Source organism: Chanodichthys erythropterus, chromosome 21, assembly GCF_024489055.1.
Source record: "Chanodichthys erythropterus isolate Z2021 chromosome 21, ASM2448905v1, whole genome shotgun sequence".
In the NCBI taxonomy this organism is placed as follows: Eukaryota; Metazoa; Chordata; class Actinopteri; order Cypriniformes; family Xenocyprididae; genus Chanodichthys; species Chanodichthys erythropterus.
The window spans coordinates 16,195,963-16,213,163 of NC_090241.1; the positions used below are offsets into that span (position 1 = coordinate 16,195,963).

The 17,201-nt window shown below is 34.0% G+C and overlaps 1 protein-coding gene across 1 annotated transcript in view; it reads right to left on the minus strand.

The window, feature by feature from the left end:
- The window catches only part of btbd8 (BTB domain containing 8), a 39,323-nt gene extending 25,055 nt beyond the window's left edge, over positions 1–14,268 (minus strand). Inside the window, exons 1-5 of the mRNA XM_067373891.1 lie at positions 14,107–14,268; positions 10,536–10,694; positions 6,447–6,626; positions 6,185–6,318; positions 5,874–5,991 (exon numbers count right to left, since the gene is read on the minus strand). Of these exons, the coding sequence (XP_067229992.1) occupies positions 5,874–5,991; positions 6,185–6,318; positions 6,447–6,626; positions 10,536–10,639 (536 nt within the window). The 5' untranslated portion in view covers positions 10,640–10,694; positions 14,107–14,268. The remainder of the gene's footprint in view (positions 1–5,873; positions 5,992–6,184; positions 6,319–6,446; positions 6,627–10,535; positions 10,695–14,106) is intronic.
- Between the last annotated feature and the right edge of the window lie 2,933 nt (positions 14,269–17,201).

Consider the following 17,201-nt stretch of genomic DNA (forward strand, 5'->3'; position numbering starts at 1 on the left):
TATAAATTATATTAATCAATTTTAATTCAGATATGAAAAAAAAGTTGGACATTTAAGGATTGCATTTAAGTCATGTTAATTATACAAAAAAAAAATGTATGTACTTTTAAATTAATACAACCAGACAGACAAAAAACAAACAAACAACCAAAAAAAAAAAAACGATAATAGAATAAAAGCATAAAAATAGTCTAAAGGCTTGACAAAAAACGTTTATGAGGCAACAGTCTTGTGCTATCAAACTATTTTACATTATTCTCTGAGGTGGAACAAGAATGATAAAACACATAGATAATACATTACACACTTAATGTACATGCTTTGCTCTTCATTTGTTGCACCAAATAATAATTACAATTTCTAAAGCCATAAGTCAAAACTTCCCTTAAGGCAGCATTAGACACAGCTGGTGATACTTCATATGATCTACAGTCTACATCCTGCTCTCTTATGTCGCTCATCTTCTCCCTCCCAGTTCTCCTTTATCTCTCTCAACCAACAGCCCTATTATTCTCTATCTGTCATAAACATTCGCTATAAATAGATTCTTATTTTATAACGTGTCACTTCTGGTCCCCTATCAGAACAAACTGCAGCTCTAAGAGTGATGACTGACGGAGGCTAAGAATAAAATTGTCTAACACATTATGGATTCTACTTTATTCTGACAGATCTGCTCATAGGGGTCTTATACAGTAAGGACCTTTTTGGATCTTTTTTTAGAGGAAGCATCTCCAATTGTAGAGCATTTTCTTCATGCTGTATGACACATCCTGTGCACTCCATTCTATTGCTTTTCCGCAGCTTTCCCATTTCCACTGAAGTTATAAAACAAAATTCTGTTTGTGACATACATCCGTACAACTGCTATTTTGGATTCTATTTATTGGATTCTATATATTTATTAAGTTACATTAAGGCTGATTATCAGCCTGAATGTCTCTCATTCAAGCAGAAATATTACCACAGAACCAGCAAGTCATATTTGATACTGTATTCAACTGATGAAACACAAATTTATCGACTGACCTACAAAATTCAGAGACTGTCAAAGGCTGTGGTTGATGTTGTCAAATTAAATATGTTGTTTATTCAAGCACTTTAGCTGGCTAATAGGATTTATTTCTCCCTCTAAAATATTTTAAGTTGTTTTATGCCGAAATATAGCAATTCAATTTGCCATAGAAGCTGTTGTAATTTTATCATTTCAGTTTCAGATTAGAAAAATCTATTTTAATAAATGATCTATTTAAAATTGGGATTTTAAATTATTTGTACATGGTCTATTTAATATTCATAAGCTAGCCATGTGTGAAGTCATAACCAGCACGCCTGCTGTCCCCACCAATTTTTAAAACAAAGTTATACTGATGCAACTGCTTTAAATTGTACTACAGCTGATTATGCACATTTTTAACCTGTATGTGTATGTCTGTAAAATGCACATATGTGCGTGATGAATAATCATCATCGTCTCCTGGGAGATATATGGACAGATGAGGGAGGGTTGATGAAAGTGAATGGGAGATGAAACAGGCATTACCAGTGCTGTTGTGGCATGTGTATCCTGCAGTGAGACTGACAGATCTGCAGCAGTCACCTCAAGCCTGACATACTGATCAGGACTGCAGACGTATTTCTCCATCCATACAACCTAAACCCGCAGAGATGCTGCTCCTGGCTGATGATGAGGGAGAGCCTGTTGCTATAGTAACAGGTCATGGTAACTGCTCTAACCTCTGCAGCACCAAACAAAGGTGCTAACGAGATACTCAATGACAGAAAACTACACAAATACAACAGTGCTGTCATTCATCTTCAGAACACGATCGTACCCATGTCACATGCTAATATCATTATTTCATCACTACAGATTGGTGTGTTGTATGCAAAATATCATTTTTTGTATTTTGGTTTTCAATGTTTATATTCAGTGATATTCAGTTAGATTATATTCAGTTAGTAAAAACAGTTCCTATAGTTTTCTTCTCATTAGCTTTGACTTTGCTGCTTTACGTAGGAGTAAACTGTAATTCTGCCACCTCCTGGGAATTTATGATACAGCAACATTAGCTTGTTCCACTTAAGTCAGACCATCCAGAACTGAATATCAGAGATGCACAGTACCATATAATGACTGATACTGGGGACTTTTTAACTTTTTATCAGTATCAAGCTGACTGATTAAATTATGCATGCTAATTTTCTATATTGCTATGCTTGGATTAAAGGTGCAGTATGTAAGAATTCTGTCCGCTAGAGGTGGCTAGAGGCGTAGCTTGATGACGCCAAGTTTGAGTGCAGAATCTTGGGACATTTGGTCTTCACCTCAACGGACGGTGCAAAAGAATAGGGATAGGACTCAGGAAGAAATCATGTTCATGGATGAGATTATTAACGTTACTGTAGTATGAAGCAGAGCAGGACCGAGTGTTGTTGGAGCTGAACAAGGCCGCTGGAGCGATTGGGCAACACACGCCTCACAGACTTTTATTATGCCACAGTCGTCTGCGCCGCTTCTGCTTTTCCGGTCATGAGTATGAGGTAACGCAGCTCTGTTTATCATATTAGATACATTTGAGAGTGTTGAAAATTATGTTATAATGTTACTCTGTGCGTTCGTTCGGTGGCTGCTGTGAGACACTTGTTTGAGACACACTGCAGTAAGATGAATCGATTTTAGAATTATCATATTAAATACTGGATGGCTTGTGTTGATAAATGGCATGTAATTAATTTTAAAACTTATTGTATGATGGAGAAAATGCTGTATTACTGTTACTAAAAATAAAGCTGCATCTGATTATGCAATGTTAGCTACTTCACAAAATAGTGTTTTTTCTCTGAGGCACGGTAAAGCATGGTACTCACAAAAAATCAAGAAAATTTGATTTAAACAATAAGACTAAACGTGTTGAGCTATAGAACAACAATTAGTTTTCTGTCTATAAATATATCAAAACAGTGTCCCCTTGTCTATTAAAACATATAATATATTAAAGCATCTTTGGTGTTTCCAGGATTTCTACAAAATAAAACCGGAAACCGAGGGTAACGTGGGTATGACGCAATTGACAGGCGACTCCTCACGTGTCCCGGAGCCTTGGTTAAAATTGCAATTTTCTCACGATTTACAAATAGTTGGAAACATTTGAGATATTGTAAGTACTCAAGTGAATGAAATATATAACACTGGCCTAGTGGTTTTTGGATATTTTACTACAAAAATCTTACAGATTGCACCTTTAACTTTGTCATCATCTAACGCTCACAAAGTAAATTTTTAAAAACGCTATTCTAAAAATGTAAAAACTCAAAATGAATATACATTTTTTCATACTGTATATTATAATGTGATGCCTAACTTTATTTGTAGTATTTAAAAATGTATATATGTAGTTTTTAGTGCTTAATTCACCCAAAAATTTAATTTCTGTACTCACCCTCATGTTGTCCCAAACCCGTAAGACCTTCGTTGATCTTCAGAACACAAATCCGAGGGTTTCTGAAGCACACATAGGCAGCAATATCATTGCACCTTTTGAGGTCCAGAAAGATATTAAAGACATCATTAAAATAGTTCATGTGAATACAGTGGTTCAACCTTAATGTTATGAAGCGACGAGAGTACATTTCCTGCGCAAAAACAAAATAAAAATAACGACTTTATTTAAGAATTTAAAATGTTGTCATACGCAGCTGACGTAGTGAACGCAGTGCAGGCTCAGTGTTTACATCAGAATGCTGACCGATGCTATACACGTGAGTAGCACGACGCATGCGTGATTTTGGATCATTTTTAACCAATAAAAAAATTACGGGCTGCAGCTTTAAATAAAGTCGTTATTTTTGTTTTGTTTTTGTCACAAAAAGTATTCTTGTCGCTTCATAACATTAAGGTTGAACCACGTTGATTATTTTAACGATGTCTTTGCTACCTCCCTGGACCTTAAAAAGTGCAATGACGTTGCTGCCTATGTGTGATCAAAAAAATATCTTAATTTGTGTTCCGAAGATAAACGAAGGTCTTACGGGTTTAGGACAACATGAGGGTGAGTGCTTACTGACAGAAATTTCATTTTTGGGTGAACTAAACCTTTAATAGATCTTTCATTTATCTTTAATAAATATGTCTGGGTGCCATTTCCATTTGGTGCTGGTAGTAGCATAACAATAATTTTTTTTATTATTTTCATTAAAAGTATTAACTTGCTGGCAAGTGCCTTCATGTGGGGGTTGAATTTCTGCATGAAGTACTGTGGCTAAAAGTGAAAGAGTATAGTGAAAGTGGCTATATAGTGTGAATAGTGTAAAGTGAAAGAGAATGTCATGGTTGAACAGTTGATTAAATTAAACATTTGGAATAAGTAAAACTCCAAGTAATAGAGGGCCAAATGTCTAAGACCCCAACACGGAAAATGCTTCTATTAGGGCTGCACGATACTGGGGGGAAACAAAAGACATTGCGGTATTTCGTTTTTCGGCGATATATTTTGGGATATGAAAAAATTCACCAGATAACTGCAGATAACTGATAATTGCTTTATTAGGAAAGAATTAATAATTCTGGAGTGATTTGGGTGATTTTGTAGGGGAGTGAATCTTCATAGAAAATAATTAACAAATTACAAGCATAGATAAATATAATAGAACAAAGATACAAATTAAATACAGGTACAGAAACTGAATAATCAAATGGAAAACAACACTGCATAGTCTTTAATGCATGAATTAAATATTATTAATATGTTACAGTTACAAAAGTGACTTTCTCTCTGTATTTTGTTGTTTGATTAGTGTGAATGACATGGACAGCAGCAGGAATATTAGTCAGCTGTCACTTTAAGGCAGAATGTGTAGATCCAATATAATGATAGGCATCAGTTTTCTTTCTCAATTGTTTACATTCACGTAAGCCATAAGTGAATGTGTATACAAGGACACTTGCCGAGACAGGCACTTTGACATTATTTTGTATGAATGTGTGTGTTCCAGCACAAAAAGACGCAAAAGAGAACAGAATTCAGCCTTTGCGTGCTATCCGCACGGCTCTGTGTGCACAGAAAACAGTGCACGAGTTTCGAATTGAGCTCTCTTTTGCATCTTCTTGCACTCAAATGTTTTAAAATCACTTGAATGTTTTTACACATTTTAGTACCTAAAACGCATAAAAATGATAAATTTTCGCTCTATGATGGTTAAACTTTGCAATTAATCCAAGAATCACATGCATATCGAACCGTGGTGCCTGGTCCGTATGGATCAATTACAATCCCTACACTTGACATTGCATATCCCGACTCAAATCATGCACACATCATGATATCAATGCTCAAACGTTATATCGTGCAGCCCTAGCTTCTATTTTCCATTCTTTTCCAATGTAAATGTAAATTCCAATTGTCAGGATTTTACATTTTTAAATGTATTTACTATTTGGTATGTCCCACTTTTGCTTTATTGACAGCAGCGCTCAAGCTGCATGAACTCTACAAGTTCGGATAAAACCTGATGATCATGTTAATCAGAATCATTTGAGAATGTTTGAAGAAGCACCTTGTGCTTCAATGGTAAAAATGGAAAATGACATTTTGTAGGAGTTGACATGGTCAAAGTCACAAATTTGCTTATTTGATTACCATCTAAATATTTGTAATTTTTAAACATTGCTTTGTGATTTTACATCATAAGTTTAAAATGTTTCAAAATCCTAGAATTGTTTATTTCCATGTTTAAATGAAAAACAATACCACATTTTCAAAATGGTCTGCAACTTCTGAACCCTGCTACATAAATGATTTAAGAATAGTGCGATACAAGCACATTGGTAAATTTATGCAAAAGCTGCAGAAAGCTGGTCATGATGGTTTTACCTGTGTGCTGAAAAGACACGATCTGCCACCTGAATGCTGATGTCAGACATATCAGACCTCTGATACAGAGCCAAAAGATCTGTCCCAAGCCCTGATGCTGACTCTAAATTCTCTGAACCTGAAAAACAAAGAAAAGTTAAGCAGAATGAGTAAAAAGGCTACAACGTGTAATGGTGGCTATTATTATTCATAAATGGACTGCAGCATTAATGCAGCTGGACAAAAAAGAATCAATAAAGAACAATACGTTTTCTGCATCAGATCTGTAGAGAAACAAATCAGTAAAGTGTAACTGGAAATGTTGTCCTTACCTTGGTCAGAGTTGACCTGAGAGTCAACATCAGGGCCATGTGCAGAAGTGCCGTTCACTACCAGCGACTGGCCATTGTGTATATTTAAGGCAGTATTTTCCTTCGCCAGGCACTTGTCATCTGTGTACACTTTTCTGTTATAGCAAACAACATGTAATGTTTTACAAAACACATAGCTCAACTTTTTTTTACCGTTACAATAATGACCCACGGTTTTATTTTACATTTTTACAAGAGTAATACAGAAAATGCCATTATGTACTGTATAAAGTCCTTGAGGGCTGCAGGTTCAATCCCCTGCAGGTGGATGACAGGTGTAGTTGGTTCGGTTCCCTGCAGGAGGTGAGGAGCTCTGGCCAGCAGCACCGCCCTGTGGGCCTTCAGCCGAACAACAGAACCCACACACAGAGTGACGTCAGTCTCCTGCTCCTCCTGCAGCAGTCTGTTACAGAAAGAAATCAAAATAAAATAAAAATTAAATGAAAGATTTTTTTTTTTTTTTTACTTGAATAACATTTTGTCTTGTAACAATCGAATTGCTCAGTGCCTCTTACTATTTTGTTGCATTCAGCAACACACTGCTGAGTCTTTTTTGATGTTATGTTTTTTTTTTTTTTTTTTATATTAAAAATATGTGGCAGTCTAGTTTTTGAAGATCTGGGATGGAAAACTAAAAGGATTGAACCCCAGAAAGACCAATCGTTCAGCTAACACCAACTAACAATATTTACATACATATTTATGTACATTAAAAGGTTAGTTCACCCAAAATGAAAATAATGTCATTTATTACTCACATGTTCTACAGCCATAAGACCTTTGTTGAACTTCCGAATACAAATTAAGATATTGTTGATGAAACCCGATGGCTCAGTGAAGCCTCTATTGAGAGCAAAGCCATTTAAACTCTCAAGGTCCATAAAGGTACTAAAAACATATTTAAAACAGTTCATGTAAGTTCAGTGGTTCAATATTATTATATTCTTAATATTATAAAGTGACAAGAATACTTTTTGTGTGCCAAAAAAACAAAACAAAGACTTTTTTTAAAAAAAATATATATGGGCCGATTTCATAACACTGCTTCAGAGCTTTACGAATCGAATCAGTGAATCGGAGCGCCAAAGTCACGTGATTTCAGCAGTTTTGTCTTTTGATAGGAGATCCGAATCACTAATTTGAAACAAAAGATTCATAAAGCTTAAGAGCTTCATGAAGCAGTGTTTTGAAATTGGCCCATATAGATATTGTTGAAAGTCGATATTTTGTTTTTTTGGTGCACAAAATGTATTCTTTTCGGTTTATAATATTATGATAGAACCACTGAACTTACATGAACTGTTTCAAATATGTTTTTAGTACCTTTATGGACCTTGAGAGTTTGAATGGCTTTGCTCTCAATAGAGGCTTCACTGAGCCATCGGATTTCATCAACAATATCTTAATTTGTGTTCCGAAGATGAACGAAGGCCTTACGGAATACGGATGTAGAACGACATGAGGGTGAGTAATAAATGACACCATTTTCATTTTTGGGTGAACTAACCCTTTAAGGGTCTGTAGTGTTATGGAGAAAAAAAACAAAAAGGAAATCATATAATAATGTTTAAAATCAGAAATAAAGTCACACTATGAGATATAAAGTCGCAATCGTGAAATAAACAATAAAGTCTCAATTACAAAAAATTAAAAAGTAAGAAATAAAGTTACATTTGTTAAATATAAGATTCTTTATATCAGGACATGATAAATTTTTAACAGATGAAATATAGTTTAAACAGGTTAATTTTGTAAGATTACACACAAAATTTAAAGGGATAGTTCACACAAAAATTAAAATTCTGCAATCATTTACTCACCCTCAAGTTGTTCTAAACCTGTATAAGATTCTTTCTTCTGTCAAACACAAAAGAAGATATTTTGAAGAGTGAAACCAAATAGTTTCTGGTCCCCATTGACTTCAGTAGTATTTTTTATACTATGAAAGTCAATGGGACCAGCAGCTATTTAGTTACCGACAAAACAAAGAAACTCATATAGGCAAACAATCCCTTTAATAATAGCTAATTGGATGTATACACTGTATACAATAGATAAAGTCAATAAACATTTGAAACAATATTTAAAATTAATTTAAAAATGTTTATAAACCGTGTATTGACCATTGTCCGCACTTCATGTAATGGAAATATCTCAGTTAGCCATGTTTTACTGAAACTTGCTTTCAAAGTGTTGAAACAGGCTGAATTACTACACAATAAAAACACACAGCACCACTCACTCTAGACAACACCAGAACTATTACTAAAGTATCACTGGGGGACTAAATCTAAAAAGTGAGTCTTTACTCATGGAGGCTCTTCCTCCCACTTCACATCCTCAACATCATTGTCAGCATCATTTTGGCATCTTCTGCTGCAGTGCGACGAATCTGGGTGACCCAGAATCCTATGTTGCTCTAGGCCTTTGTGCTGGCCATCGGTGTGACTGCAGTCCTCTCTCGTCCGATGTAAGATGAAGAAATGGGAGAGAAGAGAGTTGCATTTCCATCTTAACTAAAACTGTTGTGTGGACCATCGGATGGCAGAAGTGCACAGTGCACAAATGAAAAGGAGGACAAATCCTTTTAAAAGTTCAGAATCACTAAGTAAATGTGTTTGCTTTCTTCTTTCAAGACTAGTAGTGTATTGAGTAGTCTTCATATCGCAAAACAACAACAGCAGGGATGTACTGGTATTACAGTTCTGGCCAATACTGATTCAATATCGATTAGTTGATAATAATTTTCATGTTTTGGGCAATAACTAGTAAATGGACGATATTACAATTCTACGGAAGAGGATTAGGGCTAAGCAATAATAAAAAATAATAAAAACATCTCGAGATTAAAGTTGTTAAATTTCGAGAAAAAAAGTCTAAATAAAATGTTGAGAATAAACTCCTTAAATTACGAGAAAAAAATTGTTAAATTTCAAGAAAAAGGTCGAGATAAAATGTTGAGAATAAACTAGTTAGATTATTAAAAAGTAGTTAGATTATGATAACAAATTTGTTAAATTATGAGAAAAAAAGTCATTAAATTTCGAGAAAAAAGTTGTTAAATTACGAGAACAAATTCGTTAAATTATGTGAAAAATGACGTTAAATTTCAAGAAAAAAGTTGAGATAAAATGCTGAGAATAAACTCCTTAAATTACGTGAAAAAACCTCATTAAATTTCGAGAAAAATGTCGAGATAAAATGTTGAGAATACAGTCATTAAATTACGAGAAAAAAGTCCTTAAATTACAAGAACAAATTCGTTAAATTACGAGAAAAATTTCGTTAAATTCCAAGAAAAAAGTCTAGATAAAATGTTGAGAATAAACATAATTTAACAACTTTTTTTTCGTTGGACTTTATTCTCAACATTTTATCTCGACTTTTCCCCCCCGAATTTTAACAACTTTTTTTCTCATAATTTAACGAATTTGTTCTCATAATCTAACGACTTTTTTCTTGTAATTTAATGATTTTATTCTCAACATTTTATCTAGACTTTTTTCTCGAAATTTACCAACTTTAATCTCGAGATGGTTTTATTTTTTTATTATTGCTTGGCCCTAATCCTCTTCCGTACAATTCAAATACTATTTTGTCAAAATAAATAAATAAATAAATAAAAAAACACTGAAAACTAAAATAAATGCTAAGTGAATTTAGGTATCACAGCAAAATTTTGATACTGCATAATAATGTGCAGTATCAAAAAAGGGAAAATTATTTTGTGATTTGCTCAATATTTCAAATAAACTTTGTTTATATTATTATTAATAATTAAATTTTTAGAGGTTTTAAAGATTAACTTAAGTGAGTACCATTTGATGGCAAAAGTAGTATAAATTAAAAAAAAAAAAAAACAGGAATGAGAATGGGGAAAAAAATTCTAATATCAGATGTTTTGTACCAATATATTGTCCACCCATAAATAACAGGATTATTTTTCTAGAGACTCAAATTATTTTTTTGACAGCAGTTTTGATCAATGCTATGAATTATCTATTTCTTTAAAAAATGTCTAAATAAATACTTTTACTAAAAATCTATTTTATTTAACCCAAACTTTTGAATGGTAGAGTATATGTTCATTGTTCACATTAAGCAAATGATCAGAGTTTGCATACAGTATGAAATCACCAAAGGGAGTGGCATGAGCTATGCAAACATTAAAGCAGGTCGGCGTGATTTGACTACATTGGTTGCTAAGAGTACACTGCATCATATAACAACAATGATACTCCATGCTATGAGCAATTCAGACACGTTTTGTAAAAGAACAACAAAGGTCTTTCATGTTGAAGGTGATAATTACCGGTTCAGGTCTTCTGACAGAGCATTTGCCAGTCGCTTCTTCAGCTGGTTTCTGCATTTGCGCTCTTTAGCTTGGAACTCCCTGGCAGCCTCGGTGGATGACATGTTATTGCCAAACTGCTGAGCACAAACGTCAGCACATTTCTCTCATGATGAACATCTGATAGAGAAATTAGAAAAACAATTCAGTCTTCTAACCACATAATTTACTATCTTTATTCTACAACAAATAAATGATGATGATTACCAATTTATTATTGGGGTACTCTTTTGTCTAAATATCCTATAATGTACACTTACAACAATAACAACCATGGTCAATCAATATGTTTTTATTTTTTATCATTTGTATATTTTGTCATTGTTTTTAATTTTAGTTTTCTTTTAGACATGTATATATATTTATATGTAATAAAATAAACATTGTTGATTTTTTTTTTTAAATCTCACCCAATATGACAAAAACAATGTACATCCAATGTACATTAATGTGTATGTATACATATACAGTCAAACCAAAATTTATTCAGACACCTTGAACATTTCATTCATTTACTACAGTTTATTTACTGTGTCATATATATATATATTTTTTTTTTTTTTAGGACAAAACAAAAGATATTTCCAATGATATTTCCAATGACAAATGCACATCAATGTATTAGGGGAAAAATAAATAATAATAATAATAATAAAAAAATTACATATAAAAATAAAGACAAAGTAAACCAAGATATAACTCACCCAAAAAAAAAAAAAAAAAAAAGAAAAAAAAAAAGATGTTAAATACGATAACAGTAAATGTAACCAACATTAAACAAGATTGTTGGCTGCTGTCAATATATGGGTTTTCTGATGCTTATATTTAGGAATCAAAATTTGGTATGGTATATAAATATGAATAAATAAACATTATGTAGATAAAAATGAAATATTTATTATTTCATTTGTGACCCAATCACCCAAACTATATGTAGGGTGGTCATATATATATCAAGGACAAGATGTCACCATTTTGGTGTTCAAATCAAATTAAATTTACAAAAGTAATTTTATATACATTAAAAAAAAATACTTAATATTTCCAATAACTTTTTTAAAAATAAAATGTCAACACATGGAGGAAATAATTTTCCAAAGTGTAAAATTGATTTTGCCATTACATCTTTAAATAAACATATAAAATACCAAGTTACAAAATATATTTGTTTGAATATTAAAAGGACTAATGTCTTATTATTCTTTTTTTTTATTATTATTAAGTATTGAAATAACCAGGGGACTTTTGTCCTGAAAATGCAGTTTGTAAGAGATCATTCAGTGTAATGGATCAAGAAGTCATTCTGAAATCATATAAAAAACAGGTTGTGACAGTATCAAATGGCACCGCGAAAACCGTGTGGTGCCGCAGCAAAGTGAGTTTATTGCTCTTTAAAATATGATAATTTCATGGTGTGGTAGCCTAAGTTACAAAAATACATGTCATTCAGTGAAATGCCAAAAAACACTTATATTGTTACATTTTTTTTTTTTTTTAAATAAGTAGCTGCTGTGAATAATTGTGACTGTTCAAGCTCACTGTTTGATATAGGTGGCCAGTCGATGGCCTGCAAAGCTGAAGTAGAAGTTTTTTGTCATTCAGTGTAATGTAAATTCTGTTACACCGCAGTGTCATCCATTACACTGAATGACAGTATCACTGTATAAATAACAATTTTAGCATCTTATTTATATCACAGATAAATGAGGAATGTTTAGAACTGACAAATATGTTAAACTTAATAAATATTAATATTTTAATGTATTTTTTAAATATTATGTATTGTTTAATTTATGTTATTGATTTATTTTAGATGCCCACGAAGGGAGAGAGTTGAAAGGCACTGAAAAATGCAAAAAAGCCAAAAAGTAAATGCAGACCCAATAGCTAGGGTGGCACTCTAAAAGCCCATTCACACCAAGAACAATAACTATAAAGATAACTATAACAATAGCTATATTAGCTTCCACACTAATAAACGATAACACTGTTCATTCTAAGCATGTACTACAGTTTTGTCGTCTGCCTCTTTAAATGCTGGAGCTCTTGAAAGCGGAATGGATTCTGATTGGCTGTCAAGGTTTTTATTATTCATTACCTGGAAAAAATCTGATTCCACAATATTGTTTCTCTCTCTCTCTCTCTCTCTCTTTTTTAACTATATCTTTATCATTATCATTATAATTATCATTATCATACTTGGTGTAAAGAGAAAGCTATTCAGGATTGTGATGGTCAGAATAATAGCTTAACAATATTTCTGAACAGAAAATACAGTATGTCTACCCCACTACAGTATGTCACAAGTTCCAGAGAGGCAACTGAGGGGATTCTCCACCCAAAATACTCATCCTGATAACGTCATTTATGTTGCAAACAAAAAGCATTAATAAATATAGCTGCAAGGAGTCATTTTTGGGGCCGAACAAGTCAGAAACAAAGTGACAAGCTAAGCAAACATGACAGGAGCATCAGAACAGTAGAATAAAATGCTTAGTACTGCCGTTATTTACTCAGGAATTATTAAAACTAATAAAACTATCTACCTTTTGGGCAAAATGTCATTCAGAGTAACAAACCATGGTCATTCAGTGTATTTATGTAAACAGATACATTTATGTAAAAATGAAACTGACCTGTAACTCAGATCAATCATACTAAATTTTATTATATTATTTTAAATGATTTTCACTTCCTTACAAAAACTTATTGGTGGCAAATGGGTAAAACCTAGTGGTTTGGAGGACATCAGCAAAGTATAAAGATTTTTAAAAAATTACAATAAATTAGTATTTGAGGGCTGCACTATGATCCATAAATTCTTTTAATATGGAGTCTATTTAATATGATAATCATTATCATATAATCATAGCTGCATTTTTTTTTTTTTTTTTTTTTTTTTTTGAAAGCGTTAATTGTCCATTGACAGGACTTTTAAATTTACAACTGCCACATGGAGTTTGAACTTTACCCTGTCAAATCTTTGATCACTAGACCATCATGTCAAACATGGGTCAGCAGCTCTGAGTATGCACAATTATAATCATGAAAATGATTGATTATTAAGGTTAGACTCACCTGACGCAAAGTCATGATGTAACGTTAACGTTATTATAAAGCTTAGATGAACAAATCTGATCTGTTAGCATGATTAGCATTCGCACCTTTGAGTTATATGAGAGAGCTATTAAAACAAGCTTGCTTTAATAAACCAGCCATGAAATCATATTTACACAAAATCACTTCACCCATCACATCTTGTGTGCTAAATGTTTAAATAAAGGGTGTGAATGCGTATTTAATGACCCAGACTGCTAGCCATTAGCCTATAAACTGTCATTAACCACAAAGAGATAAACTTCGCTATGAATAGTAGAAATATTATCTGCATTTTTCTACAAGCAAAAAGAATATTCATATCGCGCTGGAGACGATAATAAAACTACCAGACTACTCACTGAGGCACAATGACATTTCAAAAGCATCAGTGAGACTGTCGTGTTGTCAATGACAACTGGATGAGCACGCTTACCTCACACTTTATCAAACTGAACAACGAGTCATCCTCACAGTTAAATATCCGTATCTGCACTTAAATGTCCACAAATGATTCCGATAGCGAAAGTAAATTTTAACAGCCCATGAAAAGCCGACAACTAACACAACCTTCACAATTTACATGGGGAGTGCTGTCTGGGAGTTGGGAGTATTTCTGACTTTGTTTTGCTGCCCTCATGCGTTGCTAGTGTGAATTGTATGGCTTGCAAAGTGAGAAACTAGGTGAAGGTTGTGTGAGGTTATTAGATGTGTGCCAACAGTGCCAAATATAACAGAACGAAACCTTTTAAGAAACAAAGCAAATTATAAATTTACAAATTAAAAAAAACAAAAACAAAAAAACACTGAAAATAAAAAAAATCTAAATGGAGATATTTAGACCTAATCTTAGACATGACGAAATCAAAATGGACAATTCTTATTTTTATGGACTATTAGAGGATTTATAAATGATTTCTCCGTGTACTTTTTTTCATGTGCCCTCGTAATCTTTAATCTTATCTTCCCCTCCCTCTTGCAACGACATCTTATCTTGTCTGATGACGTGTTTAATGGGGCGGGACAAACTATCACTCACAATCCCGCCTTACATTTTTTCTTGTTCGAGTTTCATGCCGACTTTGTATGCCATGATCCTCGTTTAGCAGTGCGGAAAACACTTTTCTGGGACAGCGTCAGCTTTACGAGTATCCTCCAACAGAAGAAGAAGAATGAGAGGCAAAAGCAGAGAAAGTAGAAGCAGCACAAGCCTTAAAGGGATAGTTCACCCAAAAATGAAAATTATCCCATGATTTAGGCTACTCACCCTCAAGCCATCTTGGGTGTATATGACTAACTTCTTCCAGACGAACACAATAAGAAATATATTTCAAAATATCCTTAGTCCTCCAAGGTTTATAATGGTTGTGAAGTTTTGAAGTCAAAAATAATGCATGCATTCATTCAACATGTGTTTTTGTGAGAACATTTCCATATTTAAAACTTGATAAATTCAATAACTAGCTTCCGGTGGACGACCGTACATAGAATGGGCAGGTCGATTTCCGTCAGAAGAGAATCCTTTGACCTGACGCACAACGCAAAGTCTGAAACGATCATTTTTATTATTTCGGAAATTTCGGAGGATTTCAATATGAGAGAATAGGAGCTTAAATTTGTTGCACAGCCCTATTTGTTTGAACCACAAGATGCATCTAATCTTATAATACTCCTACATTGTGTGTCCTATACATCGCGTCAGAGGATTGCTCATTTGGAGCAAGTCGACTTGTGCATTCTGCGTACAGTCGTCCGCTGGAAGCTAGTTATTTGAATTTATAAAGTTTTAAATATGGATATTTTTCTTACAAAAACGAATTGCTTTCACTTCAAAAGGCCTTTAGTAACCCACAGGAGTCATATGGATTACTTTTTTATGGATGGATGCATTATTTTTGACTTCAAAACGCAGCCCCCCCATTCACAACCAAATAAACCTTGGAGGACTAAGGATATTTTTAAATAGATCTCCGATTGTGTTTGTCAGAAAGTAGATAGTCATATACAACTAGGATGGTTTGAGGGTGAGTAAATCATGGGATAATTTTCATTTTTGGGTGAACTATCCCTTTAAGCTTCTTTGCCCCTAGGGAGCACCATGCCTGCCTTGTTGTTCTCGCTCTTTTCCCCCCGGGGGCACCCGTGCCCACTCTCTTTCAACAGGCAACACCTGTGCCTCCATTTTTTCCTCAGGGAGCACCTGTGCCCAGTTGGTAGAAGAGGCTGTGCCAATGGAGCAAAGGGGCTGGTTAGTCCCTGCTAACTCTTGTTTTTACTTAAGTTGGTAACACTTATTTCAATGGTCCACTTTAGACATTCTACTAAATATAAGTAACTTAGTTTGCAACATGTCAACTAACTCTCATTAGAATATTTGTTCACTGTCTGCTTAATATCTGCAAAAACTTTACTTTGATGGTCCCCCAGCAGACATTCTACTGACTATTAAGTAGCTTTGCAACTGTCAACTTATTCTACTAACACCTAACCCTAAGCTAACAGTCTGCTGATAGATCTCTGTGAAAATGGGTAACTTTACCTCCTCCATGGCACCACTGACCTGCGGCCTTCTGCAGGGCTCTATTTTGGCTTACTCTATATTTTCTCTCTACATCTGGGTTCTATTCTAAGAAAACATGGTGTTTCTTTTCATTTCTATGCGGATGACACGCAAATCTATCTACCTAGCAAACGAAACACTCCTGCAGCGATCAGATCTCTTCTGCTATGTTTAGAGGAGGTTAAATCATGGCTAACCCAAAACTTCCTCTTCCTAAATGAAAATAAGACTGAGGTTATTGTCTTTGGCCCAAATGAGAATTCTCAGTGTACAAGTCCTGAGTTGGAGAGTTTGTCTGTTTTTAGATCCTCGCGGGTGCGGAACTTAGGTGTTCTTGTTGGCCAGTCTTTAAAATTTGACAAACAAATCTCCACCATAATGGGATCCAGCTTTTATTAGCTTCGTCTACAGTCTAAAATCAAAGACTTTCTCACTCCAAAAACTCTAGAAATGGCTGTTCACGTGTTTGTTACATCTCGGCTAGATTACTGCAACTCCTTATATTGCAGTATATCTAAATCTCAAATTGCTCGTCTTCAGCTAGTCCAAAACGCTGCGGCCAGACTTCTCCACAAGTGTTGTAAACGTGAACACATCACTCCTGTTCTCAGATATCTTCACTGGTTGCCTGTTCACCAGAGAATAGACTTTAAAATTCTCCTTTTGGTATATAAATCTCTACATAATCTAACTCCTCTTTACCTTTCTGAACTTCTTCATCACTACACTGCACACACGTCTAGAAGCTTAAGATCCTGTGACCAGGATTTGCTGGCAGTCCCTCACTGTAGACTAAAGCGTAAAGGGGAACATGCATTTGCGGTGGCTGGGCCACGACTCTGGAACTCCCTGCCTCTAGAGATTAGAACAGCCCCTTCTTTGTCTGGTTTTAAATCTCTTTTAAAAACCTACTTGTTTTCTCTAGCATATTGATTTTTTTTTTTATTTATTTTTTTTGTTCTGGTCTTCCT